General features: G+C 43.0%; 1 protein-coding gene and 1 long non-coding RNA gene across 5 annotated transcripts; one reads left to right on the forward strand and one right to left on the reverse strand.

The window, feature by feature from the left end:
- Positions 1-746: 746 nt before the first annotated feature.
- On the reverse strand, positions 747-12,932 carry sugt1 (SGT1 homolog, MIS12 kinetochore complex assembly cochaperone). 4 transcript variants are annotated; one of them, XM_088396256.1, is made up of 13 exons: positions 12,792-12,932; positions 12,652-12,700; positions 11,974-12,064; positions 11,677-11,746; positions 11,178-11,248; positions 10,864-10,917; positions 9,884-9,909; positions 9,675-9,700; positions 9,264-9,360; positions 7,968-8,075; positions 3,400-3,490; positions 2,489-2,661; positions 747-1,781 (listed from the first exon to the last, which is right to left on the reverse strand). In XM_088396256.1, the coding sequence occupies exons 1-13, from the start codon at positions 12,803-12,805 to the stop codon at positions 1,680-1,682; spliced, it is 972 nt and encodes a 323-aa protein (XP_088252382.1). In that variant the 5' UTR covers positions 12,806-12,932; the 3' UTR covers positions 747-1,679. The 4 variants fall into 4 exon arrangements, with proteins under 4 accessions (XP_088252382.1, XP_088252380.1, XP_088252381.1 ...); XM_088396254.1 differs by having other exon boundaries at positions 2,489-2,691; XM_088396255.1 differs by having other exon boundaries at positions 2,489-2,691; positions 12,652-12,697; positions 12,792-12,905.
- On the forward strand, positions 6,122-7,635 carry LOC148387912 (uncharacterized). The gene is made up of 3 exons (XR_015862587.1): positions 6,122-6,252; positions 6,416-6,504; positions 7,487-7,635. It is a non-coding gene; the product is annotated as an uncharacterized LOC148387912 (long non-coding RNA).
- Positions 12,933-12,991: the final 59 nt, after the last annotated feature.

The following is a 12,991-nucleotide window of genomic DNA, read 5'->3' on the forward strand; positions in this document are numbered from 1 at the left end:
TAAGGATGAGGGCGGCCAGTTTGTCTATGTGTCAAGTATCCTGGATGAATCCTGTTTTATGCATGCGAGTGTCTTAAGACTTCCATCCTGAGCCACAAATGAGCGTTTGATCATGCCCACAGATGAAAGAATGTGTGAAGACTTCAACGTGTGGCTGAGTACAAATGGCTGATCCATATTAATGCTCTGGTGGCACAGGACGCTCGCTCGCTCGCTCACTCACTCACTCACTCACTCACTCACTCACTCACTCACTCACTCACTCACTCACTCACTCACTCACTCACTCACTCACTCACTCACTCACTCACTCACTCACTCACTCACTCACTCACTCACTCACTCACTCACTCACTCACTCACTCACTCACTCACTCACTCACTCACTCACTCACTCACTCACTCACGGTCGCAGCTTCAGTGTATGCACTCGAGGAACTGAGGCTTTTCTTCCCACATCTTGAGGAGGAACTCACTCCACCTCTTCAAGGCTGACCAAACAAGGCAACTGGCATTTGCAGATAATAAAGTGAAATAAATAAACTCGTAAATCCTTCAGCTGGAGGACATACCTGAAGCATCCTTCTTTCATATCAGTGATGCCACATTGAATTGCCACCATCATATGAGATAAACCCAACTTGGCTCCCTGCCATCCGAGATTGCTGTTCTTTGGGCTGACAGATCCTTGCCACACCCGCCCCCGAGACTTTTCAACCTGTCCGAAACAATTGTCAGAGACGACGTTAGAGTGACAAACGAGAAAGCTTTTATTTAGACCTTGGATGGGGGAGGGATCACATGGCTGCAACAAGCGACCACTTACTGGCATCTCTTACTGAGCACAAGTGCAAAGCAAAAAGAAATGACTTCCAAAGTAATCATTTAAAACATCTACATGAGCTCAAATTGTTAACTTTACATTTCTATACAAGCGCTGATAACGTGAGATCATAAAGGCCTTTAAAACAAACGGATGTTTTTGTCTATTTTCTTCTCTGTCCTTAATGAAATAATTCAAATCTTTCAAAGTATTCAAATGAACGGATGGGCAAGAGAGGCCTTTCGAGGTTACAAACACTATGCCACCAAACAGTTTGCTGCATTTAGGTTTGACGTGCTACCAACGCATATTTTGGTGCAGGCTGGTGATTGGTTGACAAGAACTACTATAACTGCCAACAATCCCGTGTAGCAACATGAGGGGAATAACACACGTGTTTTGTTGAACAAGGCTTGTCGTTTTTGCTAATAAATAAACGCCGCATGGCTAGCTGAGGGAACAAGCCAGATGTTGTGCATTAAACTCCCTTTGTTGTATGTTTGCAAGTGGTCTACATTTTGCCTTTCCAACGCTACATTGGATTTAAAAGAAACCATTCAAAATGTAATTTGAAGAGTACATTCCAAGTTTGTATCGCAGGCACCTCTTATGTTTCATCGACATCCTGTACTCATCAGCTTGCCATTCATTCGAGACAGCATCACGGTGAGTTGAGCTGAAATGAACTTACTAGTTGGTGGGAGGAGTCGCTTGAGTGAACACAGCGCAGTTGTGAAATGCTGTGGAAGGCGGAAAGCAAAAAGTTTTGAAGCCCTCCCGCTGAACTTCAGACGGGCTTAGGTAGAGAACGAGCAGGTCAAACCGAGGGGGAAAAAAGAAAAGGCGAGGGAGGTGTTCAGTTCTTTTTCAACTCAACATCATCGGGTGGGCTCGCTTCCACTTTTCTCTTGCCAACATCTTTCCAATTGGTGCTCAGGACCGTGCCGTTTGACTCCGTCTGCACAGGCAAAGGGGAGAGGAGAGAGAGAGAGAGAGAGAGAGAGAGAAAAAAAAATCACTGCAGTGGGATGGGGCAGCTATTTCATTGGCAGTCTCGTTATGAATCACCTCTTTGCTTCAAAATGCTTACACCCGAAATTAGTTGACTGCAGCAGTGCTGCTTTTATTCATTATGTAAAAAAAATATATAAATAAAACACTCGGGGGGCTAAACCCAAATCACAGGATTCAGTCGGATGACAGTCAGCACTTCACGCTGATGAACTGACTCACGTCTTTTCTTCTCCTCACTTCATGCACAAGACAAAACTCTATAGTTTTGTTAAACGCACCAGATTCCCGTGTTAGCTGTGACAACTGCGTTCTCATGCCTCTGTTGAGCACCATCTTGCGATCATTTAGGAGCAAGTAGTGCCAAAAGTTCAAGTGAAAGCACAAAAACAGCATTGCACAAAACGGCCGACACTCGAGCTACACCAACTGGATCAACGGCTTCTTTTTTGGAGAGAATTCTGCCATAAGACATCATTTTGCAATACATATGCATTTTTCCGTTGTATAATTTTGTCACAGTGCAAAGCCTGCTAAATTCGGATGAGAAGAGACTCCGTACAAGGAGTGAGTGTATGCCGCAATCCCGACCGGGCTGACAGGGAACGACAATTATGTTAATGTTTGCGTCAATGACGAAAGCGTTGCACTCACAAAAGACTTGTTCATGGCGCGCTTGATTTCGTCCGAGCCATCCGAATAGATTTGCTGGAAGAGCTGGTTGAGCGCCGCGTCGCCCTCCAACTTCTCATTTTTCTCCTCCTCGGTAATGTCCACCACCATCTTGTCCCATTTGCGGTTGTTGTGAGACGATGTTGGCTGCTGATCTGGTTGCAACAAGAACGCTTGTTGGACAGCTGCTTTGGCAACACAATGGTTGTTTTAATTACTGACAGAGAAATGATTTGGTTTGATGATACTTGAACAAATCAAAGTCACTTTGGGGTTTTAGAATGTAAGTTTATCGCTGAACCCACATGCGGTCAGACAACCATTTTGCATTTCAATGGGATCAGATGATCGGATTTGTGCATTTCCTGCAAGGCTGCAATAACGGCTCAACGGGAAGGGTGATGCATGTAATCCCGACGCAGATTTGCATAAATAAGAAACCAAATAAGAAGCAGACGTATTGGGGCCAAGTGTGGACCCAAAGCGGTGTGATCTCATAATAGGGGATGTCAACGCCCGTGTTAAAACGCGACAGCGAGTAAACACCAAATGAGCTTGAGCGGGTTGAAGGCAATGGATAGTTTGATTTCACACTTCAACTTTTCCATCTGCGTCCAGGCTCACAAAAGCGATTAATTCTTTTGGAAATAGAACGTGGGAGAGCTATATCTAGCTGTCAGAACTCTCCTTTTTTCCGCTCCACATTTCTGCTGTCACACTAATGAAAAGACTAGGCGAGCTGGACTCGCCACTTTTTCTTTGAGAGCGCAAAATGACTTTTGGAAGGAGGCAGTGCGCGAGCGAGAGCAGGAGAGAAAACAAACACGAGGCTTCGGTAGGAGAAGCCGAGAAAGTCGACGGAGGCGGCACAATTGCAAAAACTACGGACTGACTTGGATCAAAGTGTTTGACGTTGGATTCCTGTCCCTCTCCCTCGAGCTTCTCCCATCTGATGGCATCTGTCTTCTTCATCTTCATCTCCACCTGACAGAGATAAGGGGAGGAGAAGCGAGGGGAGGAGAAGGAACAAGGGAGATAAAAATGTGTAACAAAATGTTTTTCTTTGGTGCGTGGGGACAAAAATAACACTTCTATTAGAGTGACGTATTAGAGTGAAGATACATGATATCGGATCATTATTGAGGCCACAGAGTGTGCCTGTTCTGAGCCGCCGTCGGTCGACTCGGCCTCGGTGAGTGCGCGTTTGTGTGAGAGGGGGAGAACGACGCATCGGGGGATATGCGGGGGCACAGCTCAATCTCGTAGCACACTGACAGACATACTGCACTAACGAGATGCCTGTCAGCCAGAGGGCGAGTGTGAGAGATGGAATGAGCAGGACGTGTGTGCGTGTGTGTGTGTGTGTGCTCGCTGGCAACTGTGTGAGTATATGGGGGCATTACAGAGCATCTGATCCAAATCATTACACCAGGAAAACATGAGAGGAAGAAAACAATGCAGCAAACCCTGGCATGGACTTGCATTTCATGTTGAGCTACCCTGACAGGGACATACCAGCCAAACACGCAAGATAGATAGAGTCAGTTGTTCGACCCATGCCACCGACCATTAATGACATGTGTGTCTGATGTAGTATATAAATCTGTGTGCATGTGCAAGGCAGCCTTAGTTATGTCGGTGCAATTAGGGAACATTTCCGCTCTGCTGGGCAATGTGTTGCTTCATTTATGAGGGTGCCAGAATTGGAGAGGAAATCAGAGGTGGACAAGTGGTGAAGAGGAGGCAGAGTGCCACAGAGTGCAGACAGGGAGAAAAGAGAGGAGGAAAAAAAAAAAGAAAAAGAAAAAGATTGCTCCTGTCTAATTAATTACTTTGGTGTGTGGCTTTACTTTAGGTCGCTCTAAGGGCCACCATTTGATGTAGCGGTAAACAAAATAAAAAAATTCTTGGTTCTATTGGGCACGCTGGTTTTAAGCATGACCCATTTTCAAACATTCTTCCCAATCTGTGAAAAGTGGGCACAGCGGAATTGTTTGATAGGGATGGCCAAGTAGCGACATCAGCTATCGGCACACATGCAAGCATCTTTTCAAGGCTGCCATTTTGTGGCTATTTTATAATCAGGAACTAGAAATGAAAAATTTGAAGACTAGAAAATTTGCATCAATTTCATGTAAATCTAAGGAAAATGACTATTTTCCAGACTATAAGGCGCACCTTCAATGAATGGCCCATTTTAAAACGTTGTCCTTATATAAGGCGCACCATTAATGCATCATGTCAGATTTTTAATCCAAATCAAATCATTCTCCATTTTATCTTTTTTATTTGAACTTCAGACGCAACAAATTACTTTATAATCACAATATAATGATCCATAGTCTTTTTGATTCATGATTCATAGTCTTCAGCGGGCCACTTGTGTTTGATTTCATAACACAATGCTTCGGGCCAGTCTAAATTTAGGAATTTGGTCCATATATAAGGCGCACCGGACGATAAGATTGAGAAAATTTTAGGTTTTTAGGTGCGCCTTGTAGTCCGGAAAATACGGTAGGTCTTTCTTTAAAATTATCTGTCACTTTTTTTCCAGGAAATTTGATGTAGCAAAAGTACTAGTGGTCTCGGTACTTAGTATTGGTGATTATGCTAAGTTCTGCTTTTTTATTCATGGTGTTTCCCACTAATGCTGCTCATCAATAATCACAGTGATCTTGCGAGTAGATTTCTTCTGAAACGGGTTGAAACTCCTAGAAAGAATAACAAATAATGTAAAAAAGGCCAGCCAGTGTTGCCGGTGACACCAGGGTCTTAAATATTTTTGTAGTGCTAAATGTGGTGGACTTTATGCGTGTGCATGTGTGTGTGTGCCCGTGTGCGTGCTTCTGGGCCATACAACATTAATCTGCTGCCACATCTGCGTTTCCTGCCTTTTAACGAAATGGCAGGCCGGGCGCTGTGTGCGTTTCCGTGTGTGCGACAGGCGAAGCGACGGCCCGTAAAGGAATGTGACAGCATAACCACATGGAGGGCCACCACCATCAGGACCTCGGGGGGCGTGCACACGCACACGCACGCATTATTTACAGAGTGGCACCGGGGTCTCGTGTCACTTGTCAAATGCCCCCTCCTAAGCGCCTTCTTTTTTTCAGAACCCTGCGGATTTCATAAAGCCTCAGCTCCAACGACACGTTTATGAAATAAATCGTTACATTTTAGGCAGGAAAATTAAAGAGGGAAGACAATACGAGCTATTTGCAGAAAAAAAGATTCGCTTTGGATTGAACACCAAAATAAATGTGGATTTCAAGTTGTGTTTACGTGTACATTTGTGCGCGCTTGCGTGCTCGTGCGCTTATCAGCCGTCTGCTCTGATCAAACACACTGGTGTGTAATTGGCTCGCTGTTGTGGCGGTCACCCCTGCGGTTGGAATGTCTGTTGTGGTGGTGGACAGGAAGAGGTCAGACTGACAATAATGTGTGACCAAACACACACATACTTGGAATGGGAATGATGTTGAAAGATGCCTGTTGTCAAATTTGAATTTGTCTTTGAATGAGCACGAGCGTGCGTATGCATGTTAGCGCACCGCTAATAAGATTCTTTTAAAGACAACAAGGAGATGAATGCGGCGCAAGAATTCTATCTCAGAATCAATCGACAGCTCTCAAAGCAACGTATCCTTTTTTTTTTTTTTTTGGCTCACTTCAAATACACGCCGCCAGTGTGAAGAAACTTGATTTTGCCAATCTTCCACACCTCAAAGTGACTTTTCTACTCGAAGGTAATCAAAGAAAACGGCTCGTGAAAATTGAAATGAGGCTTCGGAGGTTCACACTGTCATGCAAGCGTACACACGTGGTCACCTAAGTCATTTTGGAACCGAGTTACTAATGAGGGCTGTGTGTGTGTGTCTTTGTGCGTGTGTGTGTGTGCACATACCTAAGGGCCATGTCTACCAGAGAAGCCCAGTGGACCAAGCACACAGTCAGGGCTTTGTGGGGAGGTTTGAATACTCTGCCGCATTATCCTCAAGGTAACTGCGAGTGCGTGTGAGTGTGTCTGTGTGTGTCTGTCTGTCTGTGTATGGGTGTGCGCCAGCGTTATGAACGGTGGTGTGTGCGTGTCATAAGGGGGCCTCGGATAGGAGACTAACAGTAGAAAAAGTCAAAGACAGCATATCAGGAGTTAGAAAAAAAAGAAAGACGTGTAGATGTACAAAGAGGCTGCCTAAAATGACTAAGTCGCTCAGAGTAGGCCCTCATTAAGGAGCAGCAGACGTGCACCTTGGTATGCAGTGTCTGCTGTTGCCATGGAAAAGCCAAGGTACTTTTTTTGGGTTCGGGTCAGCACTCCGTGGCAAGTGGAGACAATGGGCACAAAGGAAGAGAAGCTTCTGTGCAAGTAATTACTGAATTTTCAAGGAGAGTCTAAAAATTTGACACTCCTCTCACATTCTCTTGGACATACCTGGATGAGAAATATCTTTCTTCAGACTAGTGTTAATCAGTGAGAAGATTGTTGTTACGGAAAAAAATGTCATGGATGCACAAAACTCGACTAGACGAGATTCAAACCTCCACATTAAATAATAACTGCGACTGAATCACTATGAATTTTTATGGCTTAATGAAGATGAAATGAGAATGTAGTTCACGAAATAAAGACTGGGCTAAAATCCATTGACAGTTTAGCAAATTCTACATTGGCCAACTCTGAAAAGACACCAATAACTGCCACAAAAATGAACCTTTAGTCCGTAGACTCAGGATAAAACTTGACAGCGGGCAAAACTTTGAATCTGCACACAGTCATTAGCACACATCAAACTCTAATACCCACTAATTAGTTTATAGTTTTAAAACAGTGCCCTTCGCGCTCATTAGGCCGGTAATCACTTTAAAAGTGCTGAGGAACTCAAAAGTGTGCAGCCTGAATGACTGCATGAGTAGGACAGAGCCAATCCCCGACCTCAACGTGTATAGCCGGCGAGGATTTCTTCATTTCTTCTCTTTCAGAGAGCTTTAGCGGCATTAAGGAACTATGGGAAGTGGCAGCTAGTTCAATCGTTCAACAAATGTTGGTGCCAAATGTATCAGAAACAAAACGGAATGACTGAGAAGACTGGACATAGCGGCTGCGTGATATTGGACGGAAACGAGTGCACACAAATGAAAACATTTCACATCATGGTGGGTGCTATTTTCAATGTCTTGATACAGATACATCAAATTTCGCTATTTATGCAACCGCTCTAACGGTTAAGGATCACGGAATAACACAAAAGGGCAGCTTTCAAGTCTCTTTCTGATTCATAAACATGTCATCTGTCTCATTACAAACGTTTTTTTTTTTTTTTTAACGTGTATGACTCTCATTGAGCAACAAGCACAGATGTCCAGTTTAAATGATTATCATCATCATGTCCCTTCATAAATGTTCACAGCCTTGTTTTAAAAGCTGTTCTAAGGTCACGCACGGCCCAAACAAACAGCATACCTTGCTGGTGAGAACCCGGAAGGTGCTTTGTTGTGGGATGATGGGATGCAGAAGGTGGAGGTTGAGGTTGTAATTTTCCCCAGATGTCAGCCTTATTGAAGCTGAGAGCTGCAGAAAGCACATGGATAACAAGTTGGTAAAAAAAAAAAAGTCACTGAACAATCCCTCACAGAGACAAATAAAAATGTAAATGTTTAATGGCTGTTGTTAAATTCTTCAGAGCGCTTAAAACTTTGGAGACATCTGCATGTTCAAGAAAAACAAACATCTGATTTGGTGCTGCTGTCCCCTGCGGCGGCCGCAGTGTGATTAGAGACAAAGGAGGGTCAGACAGCTCCGATCCACTGCCGGTCTGTCACTCATTGGGAGTGGATGGGTGGCTCGCTCACGCTTGCTCACTTACAGCGAGCGACGTAACCTCGGCATGGTCCCGAATGCCCACACTTAGCAAAAGGCGCCCTTTTATAGAACATGACTAGAAAGTCGACAAGTGCCTGCCGTTTGGCTCAGCAAACAAAGCTGAAAACATACTGGCTCCGATTCAATCAGGCCTAAATGAAATAATTCATCCGGAACAAAAACTTCGACAGTTAGCGTGTCGCTTTGGGCAATTCTTAAAACAATCAGAGCCTTAATATTCATCGCATCAAGAATTCCGGCGGTGTCTGGATGTAGGTATACAAGTGCAACGCACTCATCCGCCAGGGAAAAGAAATGGAACGCTTGCCTTTCATCTTTAATTTCCTTTGTATATAGTGACCTAATAAAAGCGCAAACGTATCTGCCTTCACACCACAGAGGGAGCTTTGGTGTGAAATGCAGATATGTGACTATGTGATTTAGAACCATTTCTTGAGGGTAAACCATTTGTTATTCTTATATTTTATGAAAAAAGATAAAGTTGTTCCCCAGGGTGCTCTGCAGTCAGCCGCTGAGAGACGAGAAGAGTAGAGAGAGAAAGACGACTGTCCCCAGAGGCGCGGGCCCAGCGCGGCTCTTCCGAGATCAGTTACACCTCCTATCTTCAGGCAATTAGGAGGTTGGCAAATGGGGAGAGGCTAAATTGTTCTTAGATCTACACTTTGGGGGCAACGTTAACAAGACATCACTAGAAGAATAGTTAGCCCGTGGGGAACATGTATGTGGGAGAACGCGGAGTGGTGTTTGAGTCACGGACACGGCAAAGTCACGCTTTCCGCCAGTTCAGTTTGAATGGCACAAGCAAATCAATTTGTGAAGCATCAGATGTGCACACATTCAAATAAAAATGCTTTCAAGTCAAGAGGGCATTTATACCTCTTTTTCCATGAAGTTGACACACACAGCGTCCTTCGGCACATTTCTTGCCATAACAGAGACGATGACTTGAGATTCTGTTTGGTACCAGTCATGTCTGCAAAAGACACCCAATGAGCGAATGGTCTGAAATACATTCAAAAGGGTTAAACGCTTCATTAGGCTACCAACTGTAAAAAAAACCCTTCTGTTTGCGATATTGTATGTGCAAAACTAGAAGCCCTTTATTCTTAAAGTGGTAGTCAATTTTCTTTTCTTTGCTCCTCCTTTAGGTTAGTATATATGTGCGTTTTTGATTAACGCTTGTGGAATAAAATTAAGGCGATGAACCCGTGGCTCAAATCCCGCTGTGACTGTATCAAAACATTCCATTAGCATAGCAACAAATCCATAATTATGTGGTATACTTACTTCACATGTGGCACTGCTGGTATTTGCTGCATCATTTAGCCCCAAAGTAATTATGAAAAAAGAGGACAACATTGTGTTAAGCAAGAAACAACGCAAACAAAACAAATAAGACGGATATATAATGACTTTTGTGGGTTGCTATACAGAGAGAACTTGTGTTATTGACGCGGAGGACCAACGACTCCCCCAGGTGGCCATGCAAAACTCACCGAGTCGCTGCTGTTGTGCGGCTTTCCTGCAGGATGAAAAAGGAAAATCTGGTTGTGTGACATGCAAAGGTTTAACTCATCTTCTAAACAATTCAAGTCTGACTTTTTCCACACGAGTTCTTTTTCCTCAGCAAGACGAATTGACAACTAAAAAAATGCAACACAAATTTGCCACCGGCTTGTTTACTAGACCACCCATGCCCAATAAAACGCAATAAACATATTTTGTGAGCATGAGGAAGCCTGAATTGCGCTTCATCCAGTTAAACAATATTCAATGGCATCAACATACAGAGAGAACACGGACAGTGAAGAGGAAAGAGACGACAAGAAGCACGTTATGTTGTCTTAATCAGGTCATGGATGCGGGTGAGTGCTTGTCTGCTGTCTTGGTGGGCTTATGAAGGGGATCAGTCTAATTGGGGCTCTCCAACGTTGATGAATCACACCCCGCTGGCAGATGCATGAAGCATATTTGTCATTTACACAAGATGGTTGCGACAACATGATATGAGCTACATCAAGTGGGTCAAAGTCATTTTTGTTGCGGGCCAGCCACATCCTACTCGTAGTTTCCTTCAGAGGGCCATTATGACTAGGCTATGCAACAAACTGATGATTTTTGAAATAAGACACTCGTCAAAACTGTTCAAATATTTTCAAAAGACGAATGCTACTAAAAATGGCGAGCAATGTCTCTGAAGACATATTGTAACTTTAGTATTGACACATAAAGTCGATGCACAAGTTGTCTTCGCGGGCCACGTACAATGATATGGGATGGGCTTATATCTGGCCCCTGGGCCTTGAGTTTGACACCTATGGGCTACATCTTTCAATGACCTTTGCTTCAGCAGGTTTATGGTTGAACAGTGGGTATTTAATAAAAAAAAATAAAAAATGACACGCACGCACGCACATACCTGTTCAAATATCAGTTTCATGTGATGTACAAATAAACTGGAAAACATAATACTCACCACCCAACATCTCCTCACATCGCTTGATCCAAACCTCAAATGACTTGTCAGAAACTGTCAAACACAAAAACAAGATGCTCTCGGGTTTTTTTCCAAAATAAATTTATACACAGAAGATATCTAACAATGTCTTAATAGTTGACGTTAGTAGTTGTATTTTCAAACAAGTCTGTCATTATGGTTGGGTTTCCTTTGAAAAACCACAAACAGAGACTGTCGTTAATCACTTTGCAGCGAGCAAACGTCAGCAAATGTATAAAAAATGTCAGAGACAAACAGACGGATAAACACGTAATTGCAAAAGAATCCCCCACCATCCAGTTGTTGTCCCTGAGTGAACGCTGCATGGGCTGACTCATAGTGGTTCAGATGGTACTCTGCTATTCTGTAGGTATGAAAACATAAAAAAAAAACAAGAAATGGCTGCTTATGCTTTCTTGAATCCAACATCACAAATGACCCAGGAGAGCGTAGCGATGAAAACACAAAAGTGGCTGCCAAAGAAGTAATGTTCTTTGAACGCTGTGGCTTTTAATGTGACATGGTTTATTTATGACGTTTTACCGATAAGCTTCAAGCCACCGATAGATTTAGAATAGAGTTGTCACATCTGACCATCTCTGCATCTTTCTGTTGTTTCTTCGGCAACCGACAGACAACAGGACAGCAACAGCTAACACGGCTAAATGTAGCTGCTTCTACAGCTTTCATGTGGTGTGTTTTGTTGTCCAGAAAATAGGGTATTTATTACTAGCTACATATTTATTAGAAATATACAATTTTCTCCACCAATCCCACACCCACAATACACACCCTGTTCGCATGAAGGCAAGGGAAAAGCCTGGATTCAGCTGTTGCACTTTCTTGGCATCTTTAACAGCACCTGTAAAGAGGTGACATAAAATACGTTGTGATGGGATTGTTTTATTCAATTTCGATTTTCTTAAATAATGGTAGGGAAAAGGGGAAAGTTAGCAAATGTTTTGTCCGCTCAGAAAAAGCACACATAAAAGTATCCTTAATGATACATTTCTTGTTCATACAAAATAATTCTATTCTACAATAGTGGTCCAAAATTCTGAAAAAAAGGCTGGAAACATCAAGACTTACAGCTGTAGTTTTTGAGAAGTATGTAAGCATAGGCACGCTGACAGAGCCACTCAGTGTTGTCGGGGTCTCCTTGCAAAGCCTCGTTCACTGCCTTTAAAGAGAAAATGGATTCATATTGGTAATGGATAAATATACCGGATTCAGGTTATTTAAAAAATGCTGGGGGGAGATTCCCGTGATTTATAAATGCCAAAAGTACGTGGGGATGTCTTTACTTAGTTGAGCCTTATGTTACTCATCACAGTTTAAAATTCTACTTAAATAAAAATGTACAAAAACTACTTAAACGATACTTTTTCTTACCTTTGGCTGATACACACTCAGGATAACTATTTGCATCGCAAGTTACCATGGCGACTTAGAGCAAACCACAATATGGATTTAAAATACTCAGACAAACTCGTAAGTGGCCTAATTATTAATCTTCCGATCACAAACTTTTTGACAAAAATCAATGGACAATAATACACAACGAGTGTGCAAGGCAAGCTACCTTGGCTAGCTCGTGACAATCAAAGCAAAAGCTAACGTTAGCCTGCATGTGTGCACCCTCGTTATTGTCTTAGAAAGCTAGCTGTGGCAGCTTGAATTACTAATCGATCAACGCCACCACGGCCACTTGCAAATCTATTTCTGATCCATGTGTTTACAACTAGTGCATGGGTAGTAAATGTTTACCTCGAGAGCTTTCTGTGGGTCTTCGTCAATGAGGCTGTCAGGGAAACTACTAAACCAGAAGGAAAAGAGAGCAATATTGGAGCTTAACGGTGTGCAAGCAAATGTTCTATTATTCTTCATATTGTTAGTATTAAACTTACAGTTTAGTAGCCATCGCTCTGTTGCTAGTTGTTCAGATAGAGTTCTATTTTTGCCACCCCGGCAAGACCGCTCGTGAGATGGTACTTCCGCTGAAGTTGCTAGAAGCCGGAAGTGAGCATGTTTTTCTGGAAGACTGTTGGCATAATACAAAATAAAAGTATTCATTATTGCAAGGGTAATAAGAGATCACGTTTAAATA

The sequence above is a fragment of the Syngnathus floridae genome, chromosome 14 (genome assembly GCF_059516105.1).
Source record: "Syngnathus floridae isolate MCC-2025c chromosome 14, RoL_Sflo_1.0, whole genome shotgun sequence".
Taxonomy (NCBI): Eukaryota; Metazoa; Chordata; class Actinopteri; order Syngnathiformes; family Syngnathidae; genus Syngnathus; species Syngnathus floridae.